This window comes from Staurois parvus, unplaced genomic scaffold (genome assembly GCF_062004578.1).
Source record: "Staurois parvus isolate SC_StPar_1 unplaced genomic scaffold, SC_StPar_1.0 ptg000242l, whole genome shotgun sequence".
Classification (NCBI taxonomy): Eukaryota; Metazoa; Chordata; class Amphibia; order Anura; family Ranidae; genus Staurois; species Staurois parvus.
The window spans coordinates 1,811,121-1,838,845 of record NW_028318038.1 but is presented as its reverse complement, the minus strand read 5'-3'; the positions used below and the strand labels follow the sequence as shown (position 1 = coordinate 1,838,845).

General features: G+C 41.9%; 1 protein-coding gene across 1 annotated transcript; it reads left to right on the top strand.

Annotated features, from left to right (window-relative positions):
* The first annotated feature begins 295 nt into the window (after positions 1–295).
* Positions 296–26,404, top strand: DHRS12 (dehydrogenase/reductase 12). Its single transcript, XM_089680329.1, has 10 exons — positions 296–452; positions 7,943–8,076; positions 9,393–9,475; positions 13,236–13,328; positions 16,170–16,251; positions 22,318–22,379; positions 23,268–23,372; positions 24,729–24,819; positions 25,030–25,167; positions 25,701–26,404. The coding sequence occupies exons 1-10, from the start codon at positions 388–390 to the stop codon at positions 25,823–25,825; spliced, it is 978 nt and encodes a 325-aa protein (XP_089536455.1). The 5' UTR covers positions 296–387; the 3' UTR covers positions 25,826–26,404.
* The last annotated feature ends 1,321 nt before the right edge of the window (positions 26,405–27,725 follow it).

The following is a 27,725-nucleotide window of genomic DNA, read 5'->3' as shown; positions in this document are numbered from 1 at the left end:
ACTCTCCAAGTTAAACGTTTTCCTACATTTAGATTGTATTGATGAATGTATAGAAGTGATTGGTGGGAATCCAACGTGGCCCTCACACAGAGCAGGCTGGAGCCTCCTGGTGTAAACAATGAACACGTGTCCAGGAATGGTTTGTCATGTAGATTGCAGAGTGTGGGGCTGTGTATGACACCCTGTATATGACACCCTGTATATGACACCCGGACACTGCACGACAACAGCTCCCACGAGGTTACACAACCGGCAACACCGTGTGCACAGCTCTCAGGAGGAGGGGAGAGGTTACATAGCCGGGTGAGGTCATGTGATCCCGGCAATGGGCGGGCCCTGAGCGGAGTGCCCATAGACAGGGGTGTGTAGAGGGGGAGAAGGGAGCCCATGATAGTCATGTCTCTGTACAGAAACACCGTGTGGTTCCTGAAGGGGCTCCGGGAGTACACCAAGTAAGTACAGTGTGCTCGCCCTCCATCAAACATACGCGGCGTTGCCTATGGTAACCAGGTCCTATCTGTGTTCCTCTAGTGCAGACTGTGGAGTGCAGATCACTCATGACTGGTCACCATGGTGACGGGATTTCTCTTCCTTGTTTACATTCCTGTGTCTGCGGATGATTTCTCTCTTGTACTTCACTCTGTGACTTTTGGATGGAGTGTTGGAAGGGTTAGATCCCTGGTCATATTTATGCCATCTTTGTCCCAATGGGAGAGTCCTTCTCATCTCCTCTCAGGGCTGCTCCACACCTGAGTCATGCAGAAACGATCTCCATGTTCCTGTACAATTCCTATGCAATTCGGCGCAGTGCGATTTTCCGGCCATAGGCAGCGATCGCATCGGATTGCACCAAAAGAAGTGCATGTACTACTTTTCAAAAATTCACTGCAACTGGAACGTGTGGTACCGAAGCACCATTTGATCCGGTGCAGGCAAACATGCTGCTTTTGGGGTGTCCATTTTAAATGAACACCCTCAGCAGATCACACACCCAGGGCGTTCTGATCATGATACAGAAAACACGAGTTTCCCTCACTGCTGTTCTGCTGATATAGTTGTCATCAGAACAAGTGTCCCCGGGGGGAAGATTCCCCTCTCTTCCTGTGCTGGCAGCTCACAATGTTGGATTTGCTATCACTATCTGTCCCAGTGACAGTGATCATTAGGACCAGAGATGAGCTGAGCCATGTCCAGGTGGCCGAGGCATAACCCACCCCTTAGCCACATGTATGGAAGGGGGGTGTATAGGTGTGGCTGCGGGGAATGCCTCCGCCGCACATGATTGGCTGGCCGCTTTGACAGCTTCCCAGTAGGATATGTGTGGTGGGTTCTGCTTCCTGTTTGTACACGCCGCAACTCATCCGTAATTAGGACAAGTCAAGAGGGTGAATTTCTCCAGTGGGGACACAGCAGTAAAAACCTGACAGAGGGTCTAACCCCCCAGGACAACCAAAAAAAAACTTTAGATACACTTTAGGGCTCATTGGTAGTCGTGTGTTTTTAAATGCAGCATAAATACAGTATGAATGAACAATAGATGCATTCCAGTGAGCCTAGTTTACAACATTGCAGTGCATTTACAAAAAAAAAAGTACAACATGCAGCATTTTTCTGCACTGGAATGCACCGCAACCGCACACACGTGTAAAGAAAAGGAGCATAGCCAGGAGGAGTTCAGGCTGAAGCCGTATCTTTACCTATCTATATAAGGGCGTGGCTCCAGTGTGCGCCATTTCCACCTTGTCGATCTGTAGACACTAAAGAAGTTATTTGATTATTTGGGTGTACACATAAGGGCTCATGTACACTGCAGCTGATAACCTCACGGCTAGGAGCTGTTCAGTGTTTTTTTTCAGCAGCCCCTGAACTCTCCCTAATGTTTTCCTATGTGTCCATGTACACATCTTTGTTTACAGTCATTTACAGGCATTTGAGTTTACAGTCGTTTTGTTGAACGCAGAAAACTTGTGTTCAGCAGTTGAGTTTATCAGTGTTTCAAACACAAAACGCTTGTAAACGCGGCTAAACGTGGCAAATCGTGTTTATAAGTGTTTGCGTTTGAAATTTTTTAACTCTTCCAGTTCCCGATGCTGTCCAGAGCCTTTTTTCAACATGAAAAATGCATGCAAAGCATTTTCAAGGTACTCAGATGGACAAAACACTGAACACAGGATGTTCCTACCAAGCTGGTCACACATTGTAATGACCAATTCACACCTCAGACCTCTCCCATCCTTGGAAACAAAAGATATGTTTATGACCATTCACACCTCATGGCGACCCCCTGCCAGGTGACCTTAATGACTCACTCCAGCAGACACCTTTCCCACCCTTGGAAACAAAAGAAATGTTAAACCTAAACTAACCTCAACACATACTTCTGTCTCTGCTTCTACTCTCTGTATTTCTCTGAAACAGTCTGAAATAGTTAATAATTTACCACTTTCAGTGCATTCTGGGTATTTGGGAGGTTCTTCTGTGCTTATCTTTAAAAAAAATTCTTCTAAACGCAAACGCGCATAAACGTGGCTAAACAGACGTTTTTTAACCTATGTTTTCCAGCAGTCAGTTTCGCTCGTTCAGAAGTGTCCCGTGTACATGGGGCCTAAGAGTGGGTTTGATATTTTATTTTTTGAAAACTGGTTGTCTTTCATTAGGAAGTGCAGCATAGATGTGAGTCTACATTCAGCGCAACACAATTTTAACCCCTTCCCGCCGGCGTCTCCCGGCCCTTTAAGAGTTTCAGAAGCCGGAAGGCGGGGTTTAAGGACCATGTGACCGCCGTGATGTGTCGTCACATGATCGGGAAAGGTCCCAATTGAAAGAGCAGACCGGGACCTTTCCGTGAGTACCAGACGTGTGCTGGGAGCGCGCAGGGTGCGCCCTCTCAGCACATATGTTTTTGTTAATTGCACGCAAATGTGCGGCCGCTCGGCGTCTAGGCCCAGACGCCGGGAGGCTGCACATTTGTGTGCGGCCAGCGTGAAGGGGTTAACCCCCAGAGCTACAGCAGTCCTCGGTGTGTTGCAGGAATGTCGGTGAGCCTAAGTGTTTAGCTCTGAGGTGTTAGTCACCTAAGGGGTAGGGGCGGACTGACCATTTGAGCACTCAGGCGCTGCCCAAGGGCCCGGGGTCAGTAAGGGGCCCCACAAGATGCCCCTGGTATCTTTCATTGGCTTTTTCATAGACTTTATTGGGTGTGGGCAAGGACACAGGGGCCCCATGATCCCCTATTGCCCAGGGGCTCCATGAGTTGTCAGTCCACCCCTTCTAAGGGGTTACCGATCAAATAACAAATTTCAGTTGGAATAATGTATTTTTTGTTCATAGTAAATATTCTGCAGTTTGTGGGAGCTGTGTATCCAGTATGCAGAACTGTCATGTAAGGAATGTAACTGTAATCATTGTGTAATGCCACACTGAGGAGGGCCGCTCTGCCATTATTTTCATGTTGTATAATAAAGTTACTGTTTAACAATCATCTCTGCAATGTGCTTACAAGCACATTGCGGAGATGATTCCCGAGATGATTTCCACTGCTTTGATCTCCCGTCCAATTGGGCGGGCCCGAACGACCAGCCATTGCTGCCATCGGCTAGTCACAGGGACATCACTTCTGGTTTACTCGGAAACAATCAGCATCATTTAAAAAAAAAAAAAATAAAAGCATTCAATCTTGCGATCTTAGTGTGATTGAATGCTTTTACAGGCAGAGCAGGGATTGGGGTCTCCTTGACTCCAGATCCCTCCATAACGAGTACCTGTCACATGACTATTGTCACAAGGGATGTTGTGACTGCAATAAAAGGGATCAAAAAGATTTTTTTTTCTTAAAGTGACAGTGTAGGAATAAATAATTTAAAAAAATTTAAAGTGCCCCATGCTTGCACACAAATGCAAACACACGTGTTGGCCCCACACACACACACAAAAAGCAATTGTCCCACACATGAGGTATCACGGCGAACTTGGGCAGTTATTTTAGCACCAGACCTCCTCTGTAAATCTAAAGTGGTAACCTGTGAAGGCTTTTAAAGCTTTTCCTATGGGTAGTAATGGGTAGTAGAATTTACATTGTTTGTCGTCGTTGTATGGGGGTGTGCAATTTTAAAGCATGACATGTTTGGTATCTATTTACTTGGTGTAACATAATCTTGTATATTTTACCAAAAATTGGGTTATGTATTGTGAATTTTTTTTTTTTTCTTGCATTAAAATAAAAATAAAAAAAGTATTTTGTTCCCAAAAAATTGTGTTTGAAAAACTGCTGCACAAATACCATGTGACATAAAAAATTGCAATACCCACCAATTTATTATCTAGGGCAGTGGTTCTCAACCTTTCTAATGCCGTGACCCCTTAATACAGTTCCTCATGTTGTGGTGACCCCCAACCATAAAATTATTTTCGTTGCTACTTCATAACTGTAATTTTGCAGTGGGAGGACTAGTGCCCCATCATTGGTGTCAGTGGGAGGACTAGCGCCCCATCATTGATGTCAGTGGGATGAATAGTGTCCCATCGTTGGTATCAGTGGGATGAATAGTGTCCCATCATTGGTGTCAGTGGGAGGAATAGTGTCCCATCGTTGGTATCAGTGGGATGAATAGTGTCCCATCATTGGTGTCAGTGGGAGGAATAGTGTCCCATCATTGGTGTCAGTGGGAGGAATAGTGTCCCATCATTGGTATCATTGGGAGGAATAGTGCCCCATCATTGGTGTCAGTGGGGGGAATAGTGTCCCATCATTGGTGTCAGTGGGGGGAATAGTGTCCCATCATTGGTGTCAGTGGGGGGAATAGTGTCCCATCATTGGTGTCAGTGGGGGGAATAGTGCCCCATCATTGGAATCAGTGGGAGGAATAGTGTCCCATCATTGGTATCAGTGGGCGGAATAGTGCCCCATCATTGTTATCAATGGGATGAATAGTGCCCCATCATTGGTATCAGTGGGAGGAATAGTGCCCCATCATTGGTGTCAGTGGGAGGAATAGTGCCCCATCTTTGGTGTCAGTGGGGAGGAGGAATAGTGCCTCATCATTGGTGTCAGTGGGGGAGGAATAGTGCCCCATCATTGGTGTCAGTGGGAGGAATAGTGCCCCATCATTGGTGTCAGTGGGAGGAATAGTGCCCCATCATTGGTGTCAGTGGGAGGAATAGTGCCCCATCATTGGTGTCAGTGGGGGGGAATAGTGCCCCATCATTGGTGTCAGTGGGAGGAATAGTGCCCCATCGTGGGTGTCAGTGGGGGGAATAGTGCCCCATCGTGGGTGTCAGTGGGAGGAATAGTGTCCCATTGTGGGTGTCGGTGGGAGGAATAGTGCCCCATTGTGGGTGTCAGTGGGAGGAATAGTGCCCCATTGTGGGTGTCAGTGGGAGGAATAGTGCCCCATTGTGGGTGTCATTGGGAGGAATAGTGCCTCATCATTGGTGTCAGTGGGAGGAATAGTGCCCCATCATTGGTGTCAGTGGGAGGAATAGTGCCCCATCATTGGTGTCAGTGGGAGGAATAGTGCCCCATCATTGGTGTCAGTGGGAGGAATAGTGCCCCATTGTGGGTGTCAGTGGGAGGAATAGTGCCCCATTGAGGGTGTCAGTGGGAGGAATAGTGCCCCATTGAGGGTGTCAGTGGGAGGAATAGTGCCCCATTGTGGGTGTCATTGGGAGGAATAGTGCCTCATCATTGGTGTCAGTGGGAGGAATAGTGCCCCATCATTGGTATCAGTGGGAGGAATAGTGCCCCATCATTGGTGTCAGTGGGAGGAATAGTGCCCCATCGTTGGTGTCAGTGGGAGGAATAGTGCCCCATCGTTGGTGTCAGTGGGGGGAGGAAAAGTGCCCCATCATTTGTGTCAGTGGGAGGAATAGTGCCCCATCGTTGGTGTCAGTGGGGGGAGGAATAGTGCCCCATTGTTGGTATTAGGGACACCAATGATGGGGCACTATCCCTTCCACTGACACCAATGATACTTACCTTGCTGACTCCTGCTCCAGCCTGGGCTCGCTCTCTCCCTCTCCCATCTACAGCCTGCATACCTGGCTGCAGCAGCAAAATTTGCACTTACCTGTCAGCTGTCTTCCTTCTCTGGCCTCTCTCTTCACTCGCTCCTGCAGCTCCCTCCATCTTCTTTGATCTCCGCGTGCTGCCGCTCGGCTCCTCCTCTCCAAGCTCCACCTCCTCGCCGGTGATTGGCCGCCTGTGTGCCTCTCCTGAGCTACAGTTCCGGTGGCCATTCAGCGGTGAGGAGGCGGAGCTGTTGAGTGATCCCGGAGGTGTGGCCAGGTTACAGGGGCAGCATATCATCCCGTCCACAGATCGCCTGAGACAGGAGCGGTGTCTCGGTTCCTAAGACCATCGGAAATATGTGTTTTCCGATGGTCTTAGGCGACCCCTGTGAAATGGTCGTTCGACCCCCAAAGGGGTCGCGACCCCCAGGTTGAGAACCGCTGATCTAGGGTCTCTGCTTTTAAAAAATGTATAATGTTTGGGGGTTCTAAATAATTTTCTAGGAAACAAAACATTGTTACATGTGAACAAAAAGTGCCAGAAAAAGCCTGGTCCTTAATTGGTTATGAAACAGTCACGAGTCTATCAACTATGTAACAGTGTAATAACCGTATTGTAATAATAGGGGTACTAAATCTTTGTAAACCAGTAATAATTGGTGATAAATAAACTTCCTCAAGTGTGGTTAGTGAGGAACATAGGGACGGTGCCCTGTGTACTTCCGATTTCTGTTTTCGGGATTGTGCAAACATTTCCGGGACTGCTAGCAGACCTGTAGATAGACTTGCACAGGTCATACACCCCAAAACTGGAGAGCTGTGTATTTGTAACGTGTAATCTGACTTTGATATTTTACATGCTTGTTGTTTGGTGGAATAATCATAAATGTATTTATTATATATATTTGTAGATTATTCTGTGTCAGGAATTGTACGGTCAGCATCTCCTTCAGAACAGATCCAACTACTGGCATAGGACAGTTGTGTGATAAACCATCATTCCTGACTTGGTAGCACCATGGCTGTCATTAAAGTATAACTAAAGGCAAAACTACTTTTTTTTTTATAGTTTTGGATAGAGTGAAGCGGGATTAGAATAACTATTAGGTTCTATTGCAGTCTGTGCCCCCATTAAGGAGACTTGCCTTCTCTATTTGTCCTGTTTACCATTATCATTGATAAGGAAAGTAAAAGAAAAACCCAAAATTTTGGGTTGTCCCCAGGAAAGTAATAAAGGGGAAATCTTCCAATGGGGACACTAGTTCTGGTGACCTGAGGGTCGCCAAGGAATTCCCCTAATTTGTAGGATTTCCTCTCACTTCCTGTTTGGCAATGGGACAGGAAGTGAAGGGAAATCTCCCCAGTGGAACACAAATGGCAAAAATATAAATTGACGGGGGTTATAACCCTCACTTCCTCTATCCAAAATGGAGAAAAACAGTTTTGCCTACAGTTCTACTTTTTAAGTGACATTAAACTCTTTTATATATACCCAGTGAAGTGACTTGCCTCAGGTGATACACAGAGATGAAGCAAATCTTTTTACTTATGTTGTACTCATTTATGTGCAGTCCTCTCTGCTCTACAGCCATCCAAAGTACACAGTTTAGATAGTATTTCTCAGCTTCCGGGAGACGGGGTGGGGATCTGATGTCACACACTACACAGCATAGTGGTTGGTTGGTATAACTGGGGCTAAGTACTATTAAGGACTTTTTTTCTATATAACTGTCCACTGTACCAGTTATTATGGACCATGCACCATGTCCATACTGTGATGCAAAATAATAATTTGCAGAAATAAAAGGCATGATTGTTTTTTTTTTTTTAAACCATTCACGCCACTTTTGATTGAACAATTCTATTATTATATTTTTGTTTTTGTGTTGATCCCTAGTTATGAACTTTTATTGTATTTTGTAATGGCCTTTCACAGAGGTGGATATGAGTCTGCAGCCAAGTACTTTGTGACAGAAGATTTGCAAGTTGATGTTACAGGAAAATCCTATATGATCACTGGAGCAAATAGTGGGATCGGAAAAGCAGCTGCTTTGGCCATAGCTAAAAGAGGTAAGGTTAAAGTGGTAGTAAAAAGTGGTATTTTTATTTTAACCTACAGGTAAGCTTATAATAAAGCTTAGTTGTAGAACTATTCAATGTTTCCTAAACATTTACCATTTATGAGATATTCTATGGAGCAGCAGCTGGTGACGTCAACGAAACAGGAATGGTTTTACAAGTGGAGGCCATTGACTTTTTTTTCCCTACTCCTCTTTTTTGGCTGTTTTTCACTAGTTTTGCATTTGGCTAGGGTCAGTGACACAGTGGGTCCTGGGTTCCACCTGGTGCACGACAATGCCCAGCCCCATGTGGCGAGAGTATGCAGGCAGTTCCTGGAGGATGAAGGAATTGATACTATTGAATGGCCCCCACATTCGCCTGACCTAAATTTAATAGAACACCTCTGGGATATCATATTTTGCTCCATCCGACTCCGCCAGGTTGTACCTCAAGACTGTCCAGGAGCTCAGTGATGCCCTGGTCCAGATCTGGGAGGAAATACCGCAGGACACCATCCGTCGTCTCATTAGGTGCATGCTCCGATGTTGTCAGGCATACATACAAGCACATGGGGGCCATACAAACTACTGAGTACCATTTTGAGTTGCTGCAATGAAATTTCAGCAAAATGGACTAGCCTGCTGCATCATTTTTTTTATTTTCGGGGTGTCTTTGAATTCAGTCCTCTGAAGGTTGATTATTTTCATTTCCATCAAATGATGGGACATCCTTGCATTCCTAACACATTACCCAGTCCATATCGGTATAGATATCCAGCATTATATTTTTCCCCATTGAGAGCTGATGTGTTTTCAGTGTTCCTTTAATTTTTTTGAGGTGTGTGTATATAATTTATTTATTATAGGTACTTGTATAGATCCGTCAATTTACACTGCCCTTTACATATATATTCTACAGGGTGTTTGCTTTCAGAAATTATATAAAATGTGGGGGGTCTTTAGGCCTAAAATGTTCATTTTAACATTTGTGCAAAAAATTAAGAAAAAGAAATGGCTCTGGCAACAAAAGGGTTAAAGAGTATCTAAGTGTACAGTATAACAAGCTTTGGCTAGTGAACTCTGAAATTTGATTTTTTATGGTTCTGGTAAAATATGGGAGATGCAGAAAAAGGTCCAAAACAGATTCAGGATTTCTCAAAAAAAGTAAATCTATCTTAAATTCTTCTGCATGTTTTCGGTGAAATTATGAAGGGAGGTAAATCTGCATCAACACTAAGAAGGCCCTTGGAGACAAATTACAATATCTGAGGTTTTGCCCATCAGTAGTAATATATTGTTACTTGATGTGTTTTTGAATTTTTGTAGGTGGTACTGTTCACCTGGTATGCAGAAACAAGGACAGAGCAGAAGAAGCAAAAAAGGAGATAATTACAAACAGTGGGAATGAGGTAAAGTCATTGTATAAATGCTTGCACCTCACATAATCTGCATTGCAGCCCAATTTGAAATAAACACTGATTATTTACATTACATAAAAATAATGTATGCAGGCTTTAGAAGCTACATTTTTAACCTTTTAATGGAAGCTCGTGCAAGTCGTGTAAAAAATCTCTGCCCTTTGTCTTCTTTTTAAGCTGAGTTTTTGAATATGCATGCAACATTCCCTTCAGAAAGTATTCTCTTCTCCACCAACAACCTTTGAGACTCAGTAACATCTTAGCTGATATTCTAACACCTCTTGGGGAAAAGCCATTTGAAACAAACCACTATGAGAGCCTTGCTCAGATTCAGACAGAATTTGTTGGTTTTATTATTTGGAACCTTCTTCAGATATTTGCACTTTAAGGCATGTGGCATTCAAACAGTAGGGATTAACCATTAGCCGCCCGGCCAATGGCCGTTTGGCGGCTTGAAATGCGCTCCTAAATTTCGGGTGCACGCCATTTGGCGTGCTCCCGCACATGCGCAGTTTGCGGCACAGCAGAGCGGCGCAGCAGCGGGATCTGTCACGGGCCGTGCACCTCGGACACGGCCGATGACAGATCCGAGTACCGGCTCCCGTAGCTGGTACCATGTGACCTGCTGTGACCAATCACAGCAGGTCACATGATAGTTGTATACAATGGATGGCTTCATTCATGATGCCATCCATTGTATACTAGTGCCTAGCTGTGAATGGTCACAGCAGGTCACATGCACATGTCATGTGATTAGCTGTGACCAAATCACAGCTAAGCACAAAAAAAAAAAAAAAGCTGAATGAATCGATTTCATTCAGCTAAATGCTTGCTTATAGCAAAGTAATTCTTTGCTATAAGCAAACTGTGTATAAAAAAAAAAAAAAAAAAAAAATACTGATCACTCCCCCAAAGTAGTACAATGTTACTATGGTAACATTGTACTACTTTGGTCATAGTAAAATATGAAAAAAAAAATCTTTAAAAAAATTTAATAAATTAAATATAATAAAAAAATAAAAAAAAATAAAAAAAATATATATTTTTTTTTTCATACTGTCACCAGTCAGTGTCCATGTTCACCGCCATGCCAGTTATATGAAGACGCTGTACTGCACTGGTGACAGTATGTAAAAAAAAAAAATAGTGAAAATAATTTTTTTAATTTTTTCATTTTCCGAAAAATTATGACAAAAAAATACAACTTCAAAAAACTCGCCATGCCTCTTATGAAGTACGTCGGACTGTCTACTCTGCAAAAAGGGGTAATTTGGGGATATCTGTACTATTCTGACATTCTTGGACCTCAAGAAATTAGATTGGCTGTCAGTACTTCAGGATTGATCAATATTCAGATCTATACCATAGTTTGTGAACTCTATAACTTTCCTACAAACTAAAAAATACATCCTAATTTGGGTTATTTTCACCAAAGACATGTAGCAGAATACATCTCGGCCTAAATTTATGAAGAACAATTATTTATTTGTAAACTTTTATAACAGAAACAAAGAAAAATGTGTTTTTTTTTCAAAATTTTTGGTCTTTTTTTGTTAATTTAGCAAAAAATAAAAACCCCAGCGGTGATTAAATACTACCAAAAGAAAGCTCTAGTTGTGTGAAGAAAATGATAAAATTTTAGTTTGGGTACAGTGTTGTATGACCGCGCAATTGTCATTCAAAGTGTGAGGGCGCTGAAACCTGAAAAATGGCCTGGGCAGGAAGGTGTAAAATCACACGGTATTGAAACGGTTAAAGGAAGTCCAGCTATTTAAAGTGACACTAATGGCTATATTATTTCCTCCATAGTGTAAAGACTTGTGATGCCACATCTTTCTCTGTCCATCTGATTCTGGTCATCTAGGCCAGGGGTCTCCAAACTTTCTAAATGAAGGGCCAGTTTACTGTCCTTCAGTCTATAGGGGTGCCGTCATAACTGATGCCAGTGGGACTAGAATATTCCCCAGTGTCAGTGAGAGTAAGGAATGCATCTGGTTTGGTGGTCAGTGGGAGTAAAGAAATTATTAATTGTGCCGTATTATTAGTGTCAGTGGAAGGAATAGTTCCCTGTCATTGGTATCTGTGAAGGGAGTCTTGCTCTGTCCTTGGTATCAGTGGGAAGAACAATGTTCCATCATTGGGTGTTTAGTGGTAGGAATTATGCCCCATTGTTGATGTCAGTGAAGGGGATGGTGCCTCATTGTTGGTGTCAATAGGAGAAATTGTTCCTCAAGGGCTAGATAAATGCAAGCAAAGGCCTCAGTTTGGAGATCACTGGTCTAGGCGAGCATACAAGTGCCCACTGCAGGAAGTTGTCTGTGGGAATCCAGCGTAATAGTTAAGCTATTGCCACATTTTTAAAAAGGAAAAAAAGTCAAAAACAAAAAGGCAGGGGGTTTGAGAGTAGGGGAGGATAGAAAGAGGGAGAGAAGGAAGAAAAAGAAAGGTCCAACAAGGGGACCAGCCTGACTGGGCTAATAAAGGAATGCCAAGTAGCGGATTATCTGATGAAGGGCAAACTTTTGGAGTCAGAAAATTCTATCCATGGAACTACAGTTCCCGAAATTTGGTAAAATTTTCATTGGCAATAGCAAGTAGTTCCTCCATCCTCATAATGAGGTTTATTTCCAGAACCCATTCTCGTATGGCAGGTGGGGTGGGAGATTTCCAATGTCTGGGAATCAAGACCCAGCTTGCCAGGAGTAGAAATCAGAACAGGCTCTTCTTGATTTTTTTGATAGAACCGAGTCCTAGAAAGAAGGGTCACCTCAGGTGTTTCTGGCCATGTTCCATCCATAATAAGATGACTTAACTGAAAAATATCCTTTCAAAACATTCGGATTTTGAGACAGGACCACCACACGTGGAGATATGGAGAGCCAGGTGGTACACATCTCCAACATTGATCTGGTATCGACAGGATGAGCTTGTGCAACATGGCTGGGCAACAGTACCATCTGGTCAGTATTTTGAAGTTCCTTTCTTGCACTTGTGATGCTATGGTTAGTTTAAAAGCAGAAAGGAAAGCTTTATCCCAAGCCAAAGGGGAGTATATCCCAGTTCCCACTCCCAGGCTTGGACGTAACAGGGATGGGCAGGGAAGACGCTCGACAGTAGGATGACATATAACTTAGGTATATGTGTGCACCTTTATATTAAATCGGAAACAACCAGTCTTGACATGCATGGTCTCACCTTTGAAATCTTGGAAAGTTCTGATAAATTAGGCCCTTAGATGTTATAATTTTACCTCTGAAACAAGGGATTGTGCAAAAGAAGTTCAACAAAATATGGGTTCTTCTCTTGTCTATATTGGATAGCGATTCTGTTGACCTTGTATAACACAAGTTTATTATAATGTCACTTGAAATCCTGGTACCAAAGACACTGATGTGTTTTGCTTAACTAGATTCATAGCTTGTTGTGTCTGCTCTTCAGCGATACAAAATAAAATAAAACTAATATTGCTGTCACTCCAGCCTACATCTGTCAGTTTGTTACTGCTGTATGTGTACCCATTGATTTCCTCTGCCTTCCTGTCCTTGTGATCGTAGACGAAGAAAGGGAGAGGGGAATTTCCTAGCAGGCGAACAGACAGCAACAAAACATAACAGATTTGGTAACCCTTCTCTGTCTTATCCAGAGCTATAAAAAAAACAAAACAAAGTTTGGTTCAGACTAAAAATAAACTGGTAATTAGGCTCTGGTAATTAGGGGGTCTTATGTTTTTTTTTTTGTTTTTTCTTTCCAGAGTGTCTTGGTACACCTGTTGGATATGTCTAATCCAAAAGAAATCTGGGAATTTGCTGATAAGTTTAAGACTGAGAACAGACTCCATGTACTGGTACGTTGTTGTTTTTTGTCATCCCATTAATCTCTTGCACTGAAATAATAACGGACACACTGTATGTCAGGGCAAAATTTTTAAAAACATGCAGTTCACAACTACATGCACATTTCCTCCCCTAAGAAGGAACTTCAGTGCCCTTTTGTTGAGAGAGAGAGAGAGAGAGAGAGAGAGAGAGAGAGAGAGAGCGCAGCACAGTGGCTAAATGGTTGGCACTTCTACCTGGCAGTGCTAAGGTCGTTGGTTCGAATCCCAACCACGGCACCACCTGCCTGGAGTTTGCATGTTCTCCCTGTGCCTACGTGGGTTTCCTCCCACACTCCAAAGACATGCTGGTAGGTTAATTGGTTCCTGTCAAAATTGCCGCTAGTATGTATGAATGTGATGGACCTTAGATTGTACGCCCCTTGAGGGTTAGGGATTGATGTGAATGCACAATATATATGTACAGTGCATCCAGAAAGTATTCACAGAGCTTAACATTTTCCATATTTTGTTATGTTACAGTCTTATTCCAAAATGGATTAAATAAAATTTTTTCCCTCAACATTCTACAAACAATACCCCATAATGACATCATGAAAGAAGTTCGTTTTGAATTGCAATTTATTAAAAATGAAAAACTAAAAAAAACCCACATGTACATAAGTATTTACAGCCTTTGCTCAATACTTTGATGAGGCACCTTTAGCACCAATTACAGCCTCAAGTTGTTTTGAGTATGATGCTACAAGATTGGCACACCTATTTTTGGGTACATTTTTCTCATTCTTTACAGTACCTCTCAAGCTCCATCAGGTTGGATGGGGAGCGTCGGTGCACAGCCATTTTCAGATCTCTCCACAGATGTTCAATCAGGTTCAAGTCTGGGCCACTCCAGGACATTCATAGAGTTGGCCTGTAGCTACTCCTTTGTTATGTGGGCTGTGTGCTTAGGGTCGTTGTCTTGTTGAAAGATGAACCATAGCCCCATTCTAAGGTCCAGAGGGCTTTGGAACAGGTTTTCATCAAGGATGTCTCTGTACATTGCTGCATTCATCTTTCCTTCGATCCTGACTAGTCTCACAGTTCCTACCACTGAAAATCATCCCCACAGCATGATGCCGCCACCACCATACTTCACTGTAGGGATGGTATTGGCCAGGTGGTGAGCGGTGCGTGGTTTCCTCCAGACATGGTGCTTGGCATTCAGGCCAAAGAGTTCAATCTTTGTTTCATCAGACCAGAGAGTTTTCTTTCTCATGTTCTGAGAGTCCCTCAGGTGCCTTTTGGCAAACTCCAGGTGGGCTGCCATTTGCCTTTTACTGAGGAGTGGCTTCTGTCTGGCCATTCTACCATAGAGACCTGATTGGTGGAGTGCTGCAGAGATGATTGTTCTTCTGGAAGGTTCTCCTTTCTTCACAGAGAAATGCTGGAGCTCTTTTGGAGTGATCATCGGGTGCTTGGTTACCTCCCTGGTTAAGGCCCTCTCCCTCGATCGCTCATTTTGGCCGGGCGGCCCGCTCTAGGAAGATTCCTGGTGGTTCCATTTTCTTCCATTTATGGATGATGGGGGCCACTGTGGTCATTGGGACCTTCAATGCTGCAGAAATTTTTCTGTACCCTTCCTCAGATCTGTGCCTTGATACAATCCTGTCTCGGAGGTCTATGGACAATTCCTTGGACTTCATGGCTTGGTTTGTGCTCTGACATGCACTGTTAACTGTGGGACCTTATATAGACAGGTTTATGCCTTTCCTAATCATGTCCAATCAACTGCATTTCCCACAGGTGGACTCCAATCAAGTTGTCTGTGAATACTTATATACATGTTTTTTTTTTTTTTTATTTATAATAAATTGCAAAGATTTCAAATCTAACATCTTTCACATTGTCACTATGGGTTATTGTTTGTAGAATGTTGAGGGAAAATAATGAATTGAATCCATTTTTAAATAAGGATATAACATAACAAAATGTGGCAAAAGTTAATCGCTGTGAATACTTTCTGGATGCACTGTAAAGCGCTGCGTAAATTGACGGTGCTATATAAGTACCTGAAATAAATAATATATGTAACACTTGGTCTTTTTTTGCTGTCACTTTTCTCAGTTTCTATGTGTCCTCCCACAATCACTAAAACAGCAGTACTCACAACCCGGAAAGAAAAATAAGAGTACTAAGCTTTTTCGTTCCCACCCTGCAATACAGTGGATGGGGCTTGAATGGCAGGCCGGACCCTCTCGGGTGAAGGTGTAAGCATACTTATGCATCTGAAATTTTTTGAAAGATGTCTGCATTCCTTGCTTGGAAGGACTGGAAGAATGTTTAGAAGCTCAATTGAATAGAATCCGCTTTTGTTGTCCGATATCAGCAATCTATTAGCTAGCATACAATTACGCAATTATTATAGTAGCAGTGTCTTTTATTTTTAAAGGGAACCTGTCTAGACATAATAGCTAAGGCTCCTGTCCTGGGCTAGAAGCTGTCCTTGCCTGATACCCAGTCTTGTTTTAACTGTATAAGTTGTATTATTGTCCCTCGTCCCCCCAGAGCTGCCCCTCCTGATCAACGAAATATTGCTGATGAGATTAAACAGCCACTTGTGAAAGGCACTCTCCATTCATTTCTATGGAGCTTTCTAGATACAAGCTCCTACTCTGTAGAAATGAATGGTGAGTGCAGAGCGTACTGTATGCGTGGATACGGTCTACTCCTATCCTGCTGGATTGCGGATAGGTTAGTATAAGAGTAGTAGAAGGGGGCTGATAGGATTTATGATATAAGTACGATATAACTGCACCAAACATCTTTTAGGTGGGAACATTTATAAAATCTATGCTGTTTTATTCCTTCTAGATAAACAATGCTGGTTGTATGGTGAATAAAAGAGAATTAACAGAAGATGGAATAGAAAAGAACTTTGCAACAAATGTCCTGGGTAGGCGATGATTGGTTGCTGTGTGTTACTGAAGCTTTTACATATCTGTTTTTGAGTTCATAAAATTTTTTTTTACATGAATTTCTAGACAGAAACCTCTTATGTAACTGCTGCTTCAGCCATTGATCTGCAAGTTTGTCAGGTGATTGGAGGTCTGACAATGATTTCCAAATGTCTATGTAAGTTAATGCGTACATTTTCTAAAGGATTTGGTCTTAACCAAATCTATAAGACCTTGTTCACACCATACGTGCATACAAACAGATGAAAACTGACACGCAGATATTGCTTGCAGAGCCATCAGTTTACATCAGTTTTCATGTGCGCTTCAATGAGCTTTATACATTGCAGATTCCTGCGCAGAAAAAAAATCTGCATGTGATACCAGTGTTGTGGTGTGAACAGGGCATATAGAGAACCATTGATTTCGTTGTGTCCTTGCAGAACACGGGCAGAAAAACTGATGGTTCTACACCATGGTGTGAACAGCCCTGAGTGAATCTGTGCTATCCTGTTAGCAAAGTAATTTGTTCAGTTTAATAGAAAGCAAAGTAATGGCCCGCACACAGGATAAGAGAATCGTGCGTAAATTTCTGTACGAGGAACAATCGGAAATTATCTGATCATTAGTATGGTGCTTTCGACAGCCAACTCCAACTTTTCAGATGACAAAAACCAGGGGTGCAAGCTAGAAAATGTTTATTGTACATGAATACAACGTCCAATTTTCAGTTAATGTGTACAGTAATCATATGGAAATAATCAAATAGAAAAAAATACGCATGATCAGAAACATAGAAAAAAACCTACACTTCCTCTTCTATGCTAGTCCGTTGCTATGCTTGCCTACATTTTCCTTTGTTGGACAAGAATTTTATTTTACAGTGCATTGCAGTGTCCAGTGCATTAGTGTACAGTGCATTGCAGTGTCCAGTGTATTAGTGTACAGTGCATTGCAGTGTCCTTTGCGTTACAGTGTACAGTGCATGGCGGTGTCAAGTGCGTTACAGAATACAGTGCATTGCGGTGTCCAGTGCATTACAGTGCATGGCGGTGTCACATGCGTTTACAGTGTACAGTGCATGGCGGTGTCAAGTGCGTTACAGAGTACAGTGCATATTGGTATCCAGTGCGTTACAGAGTACAGTGCATTGCAGTGTCCAGTACATTACAGTGCATTGCAGTGTCCAGTGTATTAGTGTACAGTGCATTGCAGTGTCCTTTGCGTTACAGTGTACAGTGCATGGCGGTGTCATGTGCGTTTACAGTGTACAGTGCATGGCGGTGTCAAGTGCATTACAGAGTACAGTGCATATTGGTGTCCAGTGCATTACAGAGTACAGTGCATTGCAGTGTCCAGTACATTACAGTGCATTGCGGTGTCCAGTGCGTTACAGAATACAGTGCATATTGGTGTCCAGTGTGTTACAGAGTACAGTGCATTGCGGTGTCCAGTGTGTTACAGAATACAGTGCATTGCGTTGTCCAGTGCGTTACAGAGTACAGTGCATTGTATTGTCCAGTGCATTACAGAATACAGTGCATATTGGTGTCCAGTGCATTACAAAATACAGTGCATTTTAAATATTGTATTGTTTTTTTGCACTACAAATAAGATATGTGCGGTGTGCATAGGAATTTGTTCATATTTCTTTCAAACTATAGTCCGGCCCCCAACAGTGTGAAGGTCCCTGAACCAGACCCCTGTTTAAAAAGTTTGAGGACCTCTGGTCTAGGAGATGCAATAAAATGTCAGTAAAACATACAGTAATCTTAATTTTCGGACACACAAATGCTAAACATTACCCAATATTTTGGTAAAATATAAAAGATGAGGCTGTGCCAATTAAATGGATGCTCAACAAGTCAAACCTTAAAATTGCGTGCACCCGTGAAATAGCGACAAACTTCAGTACCATATATTTTCCATAGGGGACATTTTACAAGCCCCTGCAAGGTCATCAGATTAAAGTTACCCGAGGGCACTTGTGCTAGAGCTATTGCTCTCATTCTGGTGTGTGTGACGATACGTAACATGATTGTAATCAACATTTTCATATGTAGGAGTCTCCAACGTGTGCCTTTATGCTTGGGGAGGGGCCATCCTAAAGGATTTTTGGGGGGGATATAATGTGCTGCAATGTACTTTTTTTTTTTTTTTTCCATCATATAGGGGACAAAAAAGGGGGTAGGCACCTTTCTTTTCTGGTGGTATGTCAGCTGCCCGATCGCTTCCATCTGACAGCCAGCATCCGGTGACTGAGTGTGTAAAATCCCTTGCTGGCAGGACCTGGCAGTGAAAGGGTTAAAGGCCTGCATTGATGGGTAATGGGCTTATGGCAATAGGCTAGTGCAGCATGCCTTTAAGTTCATTTAGCTTTCATATGACATCAGTATAAGAGGCTTCTGTGATCATTCAGTGTTCATTGACAAGTGCAGTGTCAACCTTTTTCATGCTGGTTTTGCCATCCTGTTGACTACTATGGGGATAGAAATCATCCTGATGCAAAAAGAAGCCCATCAACACATGTTTATAGCATTTTGTGCTGGTGACTTGTATTCCTACTTTTTTTTTTTTTTTTTTACTTGTATGTAATGGTCTACATAAAGTTTACTAAGTCACAAGATGGGCTGAGAAGTCTCCTCTTCCCGTTGCAGGATACTGTGCAGATAAATAATTCATCATTGTTAGATAGTTGTGGTTTCAGTGTATTAGTGGCAGAACAATCTAATGAACGGGGTTAACCCAGAATTGAACCTGCTGCTTCTGGAGATTTCTTGAATTCATTGCAAATTAATTTGGTGGTTGTGATGATAAAAATGTTTAGTTTAGTTTCAGGATTCAATTTACCAAGTGTAAAATTAGTTATTCCAGAATCCAGTGTCATTACTGATCCAACTTTAGTATTCTGCAATCTGACTGGTTGCATTACTAATCTGACTTCAGTATACTGGTTGCTCTGGGTTACTGCACTTTGAATAAGGAAGTGATATTTATGACAGGTAATAAGCCTCCTGTAAATCAATTCCACGGTGCTATATATATATATATATATATATATATATATATATATATATATATATAATTATTTAAAAAAAAAATGTTGCCACCTGTGTCCCATTGCGGAGATTTCCCTTCACTACCAGTCCCATAGCCTAAACAGGAAGTGAGAGGAAATCATAGTTACATAATTTGGCTGAAAAAAGACAAAAGCCTATCTAGTTCAACCGTTAAAAAAAAACAAAACGTTATCCTACACCCACAGTTGATCCAGAGGTGAGAGGAAATCATAGTTGCATAATTTGGCTGAAAAAAGACAAAAGCCTATCTAGTTCAACCGTTAAAAAAAAACAAAACGTTATCCTACACCCACAGTTGATCCAGAGGAAGGCTAAAACCCCCCCAGCAAAGCATGATCTAATTTGCTCCTGCAGGGGAAAAAATTCCTTCCTGATCCCCCGAGAGGCAATCTGATATTCCCTGGATCAACTTTACCTATAAATGTTAGTATCCAGTTATATTCTGTGTATCTAAGAAATAATCCAGGCCTTTTTTGAAGCAATCCACTGAGCTGGCCAGAACAAACTCTTGAGGGAGTCTATTCCACATTTTCACAACTCTTACTGTGAAGAAACCTTTCTGTATTTGGAGATTAAATCTCTTTTCTTCCAGATGTAGAGTGCCCCCTTGTCCTCTGTGATGATCTCAGGGTGAATAGCTCTACACTGAGTTCACTGATGTATTTATACATGTTGATCATATCCCCCCTTAATCTCCTCTTCTCAAGAGAGAATAAATTCAGTTCCTGTAATCTTTCCTCATAGCTGAGCTCCTCCATGCCTCGTATCAGTTTGGTTGCCCTTCTCTGTACTTTCTCCAGTTCCCCAATGTTCTTTTTGTGAATTGGTGCCCAAAACTGAACTGCATATTCCAGATGAGGTGTTACTAATGATTTGTACCGGGGTAATATGATATCTCTCTCTGGAGTCTATACCTCTTTTAATACAAGAGAGGATTTTGCTCGCTTTAGAAACCACAGCTTGGCATTGCATGCCATTATTCCTTGGGGACCTTCAGGTCACCAGAACTAGTGTCCCCATTGGAGAATTTCCCCTTTATTACTTTTCTGAGGACAAGCCAAAATTTGGGATTTTCTTTTACTTTCACTTTCAATGGTAATGGTAAGTGGCAAATGGCAAATCCATGGGGGGATGTTTGCTGTGCAGACAAGTTGCATCATTTGTGCTCAGTTAATAGAGAGGTTTTTTTTTTCCTCCCTGTTTAAAGGCTGGGATAAAAAATCTAAGGTCTGCAAACAATGAATAGATTGTAATGGAACTTTTGAAGCATGCTTGCCTTTTCTTTAGGCAATATGAACTGATCATAAGAAACATGCATTTTATACAGCAAACAACAAAGAGATACAGATGTTATCAACAACACATGTGGCATTGCATGCTAAAACAATAAGGGACTTTGTATCCTTAGTCCTTGTGGGATCAGATATTCCTCTTTGCATGCATTAAAAAAAAGATGTTGCTATCCATTTTGTGCCAGTTTCTTTCAGGTGTTTTTTTCTGTTCCAGGAAAATGTAGTATATTGTGGTATGATGTGGCTACATTAGTTTTCTATTTCTCAAGTGTTTGTTTTTTTTTTCTTTTATGTTCTCCTGGTCACAAGGGTAGCCACGCTCCCTGTACCGTATCATGGATATGCAGTATTGTCACCCTAGACTGCTTGCTCCTGGTTTGGACTACAGAATTTCCTCCCCATCTCCACAACATAGGGGGAGGTGTTCTTTAATCTAGTAGCACAGGTGAACTGGACATAGCTAATAACACTCAGCGCAATGGATTTTTGGCAGAATCAACAGACATTTATTTTCTCTTATCAGACATATTGATATAACAAAAAACATTGAATGGTAAAATTTAACAAAAATAGACCAATCAAAGAAGTTTATTATTTGGGTTTACATACACTTTAGCTGAAAAATATGTCCTCTTCTGTGCTCCGGTAGTATGACCTGCTCTCTGCTTTATCTGATGTGACAGTCTGATCACACCAGTGCTCATTGACCTTCAGGACCATCTTCTATTAAAAACCTCCTTATTACTATTTACAGTCCACCCTATAAAAGAACTGCAGGGAATGGAATCCTATATATACACAGCATTCCGAAGCTGCAACATACATGAATCTTTGCACTGTATGTAATAGCATATATACAGTATGTGAACTGTACATTAAAGTCCACCCTCAGGTATCATTTCTTTGTTTGCTGCTTCCATAGAAACACTAATTCATGGCTCATCCGAAGGTTTGTTTTTGGTTCTTTGGGTAGGGTGAAGGAGAAAAGCAGCACTGCTTTTCTAAGGAGGGAGCAATAGTGATTGGGACAGGTTCTCTTACCACTCTAGTAGGCAAAAAAAAAGAGGCAGTCAAGTGGCAAACCCATAGACATGAGGTTGTGCAATCCTGCTGGAGAAGGCATTATACATTGGTTGTTTGGCGTTTACTTTTTTGAAGTACTGAAGGCTTGCATTAATTGACATTATCTTTTTGCACCAGAAGACCAGCAAGATCATGTGCAATAGCCCTAACCCTTAGGCCCTACTTTCCATGCCCACCTAGGGCCCAGTATTAGAGGGTCTAATGAACTTTCTGATGTCACTTATTCCTAAACTTGGCTGAGCTAAGCTCTCATAGAAATGATGTTGTGTAGCAGGGAATGCTGGAAGCTTGTCGTCTGCCCGTCCTGACACAACTGTATTAATGTTCATGTATGTACAACCTTTGGAACTCGGTCTAGAGTAGACCCTTTCTATGCATTGGCATATATCATGAGACATAATTGCTTTATGATAAATACATTCTGTGCTGTATATTGTGTGTGTGAACTCATTTACATCATTTAGGTTGTAGAGCTCATATGCTAATTTAGAATAGTGTTCGCTCTCAGTGCCTAGAGCAAGACAAATATAGATGCGTGGCATGAAAAAGTGGCGCATGTGCAACACTGGAGCTGAAAATTAAAGTTGAATTATTTTCTTCTTGCCCTCAGGTACCTATATTCTCACTAGAGCATTGTTGCCTGTACTGGAGAATGAAGAAGGTGCCAGGGTGGTAAGTATTGTGGAAATTTACCTTTCATGTCTGTGTATTAAAGTGGACCTTCCCCAACAGGTTGCCTTTATTGTGCTTCTACTGCTTTCTCATTTCATGCTCAGGAGGGCCTTATTTGCTTTCAGCTACAGTGGCACAATCCTACAGTTCTAAGTACAATAGAGTGTCCGTGTTCTTTCTTCACTCCCATCATTTTTATCATGCATAAAACAATCTATCACCCAGAAGCAACAGGGGAATCCAACATGTATTTGTCTTTTACAGTGCAAGATCTCCTATAATGCATGTTTCCACATTCTAGAGGCTTGTAGGGCTGGTTCACACCATACAAACACAGTTCAGATCAGGGGTGGACTGACCATTTGGAAACTTGGGCACTGCCTGAGGGCCCGGGGTCAGTAGGGGGCCCCCATGAGATGCCCCTGGTACCTTTTTCATAGGCTTTTTTGAGTTTGGGCAAGGACACAGGGGCCCCATGATCCCCTATTGCCCAGGGGCCTCATGAGTTGTCAGTCCGCCCCTGGTCCAGATGCATTCTGGATGCTTTTCCACATGCATGTTTTTGGTTCCAGTTAATTTTTTCCCACTCTTTTTCTTCAAATAAATAGACAATTGTGCATTTTTTGGTGTGTTCCAGTGTGTTGTACCGCATTCCAGTACAGTTCTCTGCAGGAAGAATGCGGCCTGTTCTACTTTTTTTTTCTGCAAGCACTGATGTAAACTATGACATTGACAACCATATAACCTATTTTCTGTGTGTTTTGGATGCAGAAAAAAGTACACTGAAACGAATATAGTTTGAACTGGCCCTTAGTTTGTGGAGTGGATCTCAGGCTTGGCAAAGGCAGCAGTTTGTCAGTCATGTCAGTGATTATTACATTGTTCTAGGTGACGGTCTCTTCGGGTGGTATGCTGGTTCAAAAACTGGACGTGTGTGACCTGCAGCTTGAAAAGGGCACATTTGATGGAACAATGGCATACGCACACAATAAGGTCTGTTCCCGCCACTGTTTTTTTTTTTTAACCTGCATTTATTTGATTTTACAGTTACATAAAATGATTTGCTTGATCTGTAACATACCCGTTTTGGAAATGGTAGGTAACACTTTACCTGACTACCATATTCTACTTACGGACAGCGATCCCGTGTCTAGTAGAGAAAATGCTTTGTATGTATGATTTTATTACTTTATTTTTTCTTACGTATTTATATAGTGCTGAAGCGCTTTACATAAATATTATACATTCAATCTAAGGTCCCTACCTCACATTCATACATACACATACTAGGGCCAATTTAGACAGGAGCCAATTAACCTACCAGCATGCCTTTGGAGTATGGGAGGAAACCGGAGTACCCCCACTCAAGCACAGGGAGAACATGTAAACTGTGCAGCTAGTGTCTAGGTTGGGATTCAAGTCAATGACCATAGCGCCACTTAGCCATAGTTCCATGAACACCATATTTCTGTAGCTAGTGTTGTAAACTGGACTGGGGTACTACTGCTGTATCAGCCAAACCTTCCTCCAGCCCTCTTGAAGTGATATGATGGATATTGAATGCATATCTGACAGTGTTTTGTAGAAGATTTTACTTGGTCTTCTACATCTAGCCTTGACCTGGGCAGTTATGCTCCCTAAAGCTGTAGTAAAGTCTGAATTATAACTTATACCTACAGATACATTTATAATATGCCTTATCTGTAGGTACCGTGATTGTCTACTAAACGTGCGCTGGTTAGTAAGTATTCACGTATTTACTGGCTCCAGCTGTTGTCACTGTGCACGGGCGTGAGCTCTGCAGTCAGGGAACACAGAGTGCGCCTTTAATTCAGATAGCACGTGCACAGATGTGACTCCCATTCATACATACACATATTAGGACCAATTTAGAGGGCAGCCAATTAACTTACCAGGGACCATGCCAGGCAGGAAGGTAGTGCCATGGTTGGGATTCGAACCAGACCCTAGTGCTGCCAGACAAAAGTACAAACCACTTATCTACTTTTCTTAAAGCTGACTCCACATTGTGCAATCTGGTTGAACAAACTCCCTTACAATAGCTCAAATCTACCTGATTTGATGAGAACGGCGTGGATCAGTATGGCTTATATCTCGCTTATTATTTATTTATTTTTTAAAGCTTTAGCTGCCCACTAAACACTTCCTCCAAGTCACCCCTCTGCTACAGCCCATAGTGCAGCTACACTTAGCAGATGTAATAGTGATGGTTCAAATGCTGAAAATGACATCAATGCAAATGATGAAATAATATGCAGCTGCATTCTTCTTCTTTATACAATCTAATATACAAACTGAGGTTTTCTTCACATTTTATTTTTGCTACAGAGGCAGCAGGTGATACTGACCGAGCAGTGGGCCAAAGCATACCCGAAGATTCACTTTTCTGTAATGCACCCAGGCTGGGCAGACACACCAGGTTACCAATAATTGATATGTAACTTTTATTTGCAATCATTGGGGCAGACATGGGTATGGAGACTGTTATTGGCTTTCTTTATGTGTGTACACTGTATAAATCCCCATCGATTTCTGTCACCAACGTGGCCACAGTCATACAGCAAATAATTGCTTGTGCATGTTCTTCAGTTTTATTCAAGCTATAGCTGACTGGATTTCTTTTATTTAGCTGTAAGGTTATCAATGCCAGACTTCTATGAAAAAATGAAGAACAGATTACGCACTGAAGAACAAGGAGCAGACACAGTGGTGTGGCTCGCCATATCTGCTGCTGCAATCAAACATCCAAGTGGACTCTTCTTCCAAGGTATAAGCCTTACCTTCTGTGGGACCCATAATAGAACCTTAGTCTTCAGAAATGGTGAGATAAAAGGGGGGTCCCATTCTATACTGTATCAAAGAATGTGCAAACTAGAAAGTAAATGGGTTTTTAAAGTACCTAGGGATTACACCTAAATTATTTAGCTTAAAACTATTTTTTATTGACAAATAGCATAATCAAACATAATTGTATACAGATTTAGCTAGGTCATTGACAGGCAGCAGTTTCAGCCAGACCCAGATTCCTGGAGACATTTTCAAACAACACTGGGGTGAATAGCTGCGCTCCCAGCACCGATGGGCAAACTGGCACTGGAAACTAAGTGGTTAAAATCAGATTATCCCCGAACACAGTATACGTTCTACTTAGCATCCGTATCAGATAAGCCTGACCCATCATTTATTTCCGTAGCTCCACCAATCAGCAAGAGTTCACCAAAAAGATGTGACCATTATATGACTTATGTAAAGCTCAATACTGTATGTATGTGTGTGTATATATAATTTTTTTTTCTTTAGATCGTAAACCTGTTTCTAGCCATTTACCCCTGGCCAGCACACACTCCTCCACTGACGATGAGCAGAAGTTTCTTCAGATTCTACAAGATATGGCACTGAAATTTGCTCCATCATCCAAGCTATAGCTTGAGCAAACATTCCAGTTCTTAGGAAAGTGTCTGGCTTTTGATGCTATGAGCTCTCCCAGGAAAAGAGGAGAGGTTACTAAATGATGATGTACGGTAACCCTACTGTATATCCTAATGTGTTCTTGTTGGTGCACTAATAATATTCAGCTTAAGAATTGCCTATTATCTAATTGTTTACATTTGCTTTGATATTTAATGGGTCCTGTGCATTAACAAACCTTACAGAAAATGTTTCTTAGGACATATGTGGTGAGACAGCAGTGTTCTACTTCAAGGATACTCTGTTTAGAACTCAAGGAAAGCTAGGACACATTAGCTAGGATGATGGGACTTTGAGTCTACAATCAACTGTGAAGGTGACCAGCAACAGCATTATTTTTACACCAAATACGACTGGTATTTAGGAAGGGCTAGTCTGTTGGTAGAAATGTGCTGGCAAACAAACGCCCCCACTTACAATAGTGATAACTGCCATAGGGTGAGAGGTCCTTTGCTTAAACAGACTAAAATGTGGTTGGATAGGGAGATTGTATACTTGTGTGTCCCATTTTGAAATAAATATTTTTGGGTATTTCACTGTGGTAATCCTTTTTCCATCACTTACTTGAGCATGCTGGCAGAAGCCAAGCCATCACCTGGATATCAAATATAATAGTGAAGCACTCCTCAAGACCTAATCTCCATGCATTATAATGCAACACCTGTATATCAAAAAAAATCAATGTGCCAAAAACAAATGCAAATTATGTGTAAAGAATTATGTGAAATAGAAAAGTGTCCAAATCCTCAGCTTTCCCTGTGTATAATCATACTAAGTCCATATAGTGATATACAGAACCAAGAATCTTGATCTTATCCAAACATCTCTGTGCCCTCGCCTCAATAGTTGGATCCCACTAATTAAAATGGAGGTCATACAGCGCTCAGGATAAATCCTGTATTTCCACTCCAGGCACCTTCCCAGAGATAATAATTTATCAGTATTTAAAGCCATAATTTGGTACATGCAGTAGCTCAAAAGAACGAAAGCGAGAAAAGCTTCATAGTGTAAAACCCAAACTCATTTATTAGAGGTAAATAAAAGTAAAATATTGCACTCACAAGGTTGATGTATTAAGATCACCTATAGTGGAAATCAGCCACAAACATACATAATACCATCAACCTTTTGTGTGCAATATTTTACATTTTATTTCCCTTTTATTAAATGATCTTTACATGTAATTGCTATACTCTTCCTTCTCTCTCACGGAACTTTCCCACCCTTAATTTGGTTGTTTATGTCAATATCTTTGTTTTTTTGTATGTCCGTTGCTGAAACTGTGATGTCAGACTATTCATTCGCAAATATTGTCAGCCTGTATAAACATTAATAAAAATCCTTATAGAACATAAAATGTTTCAAACGTAGCGGTCACTTATGTTACAATAGACGTTTAGTTCCCTCTGCATCATTATCCCTATTACTAATCTATACAGGTGAAGAATGGTATATACTGTACTGTCATATTCCTGATTACATGTTTTGTTGATGTACCATATTTTCCAGCGTATAATACAACTGGGCGTATAAGACGACCCTCTACTTTTCCTGTTAAAATGTAGTGTTTGGGCTATACTCGCCGTATAAGACTACCCCTCTTCCAATGCACACCAGTGGGAGGAATGGTGCCCCATCATTGGTGTCGGTGGGAGGAATGGTGCCCCATCATTGGTGTCGGTGGGAGGAATGGTGCCCCATCATTGGTGTCGGTGGGAGGAATGGTGCCCCATCATTGGTATCGGTGGGAGGAATGGTGCCCCATCATTGGTATCGGTGGGAGGAATGGTGCCCCATCATTGGTATCGGTGGGAGGAATGGTGCCCCATCATTGGTATTGGTGGGAGGAATAGTGCC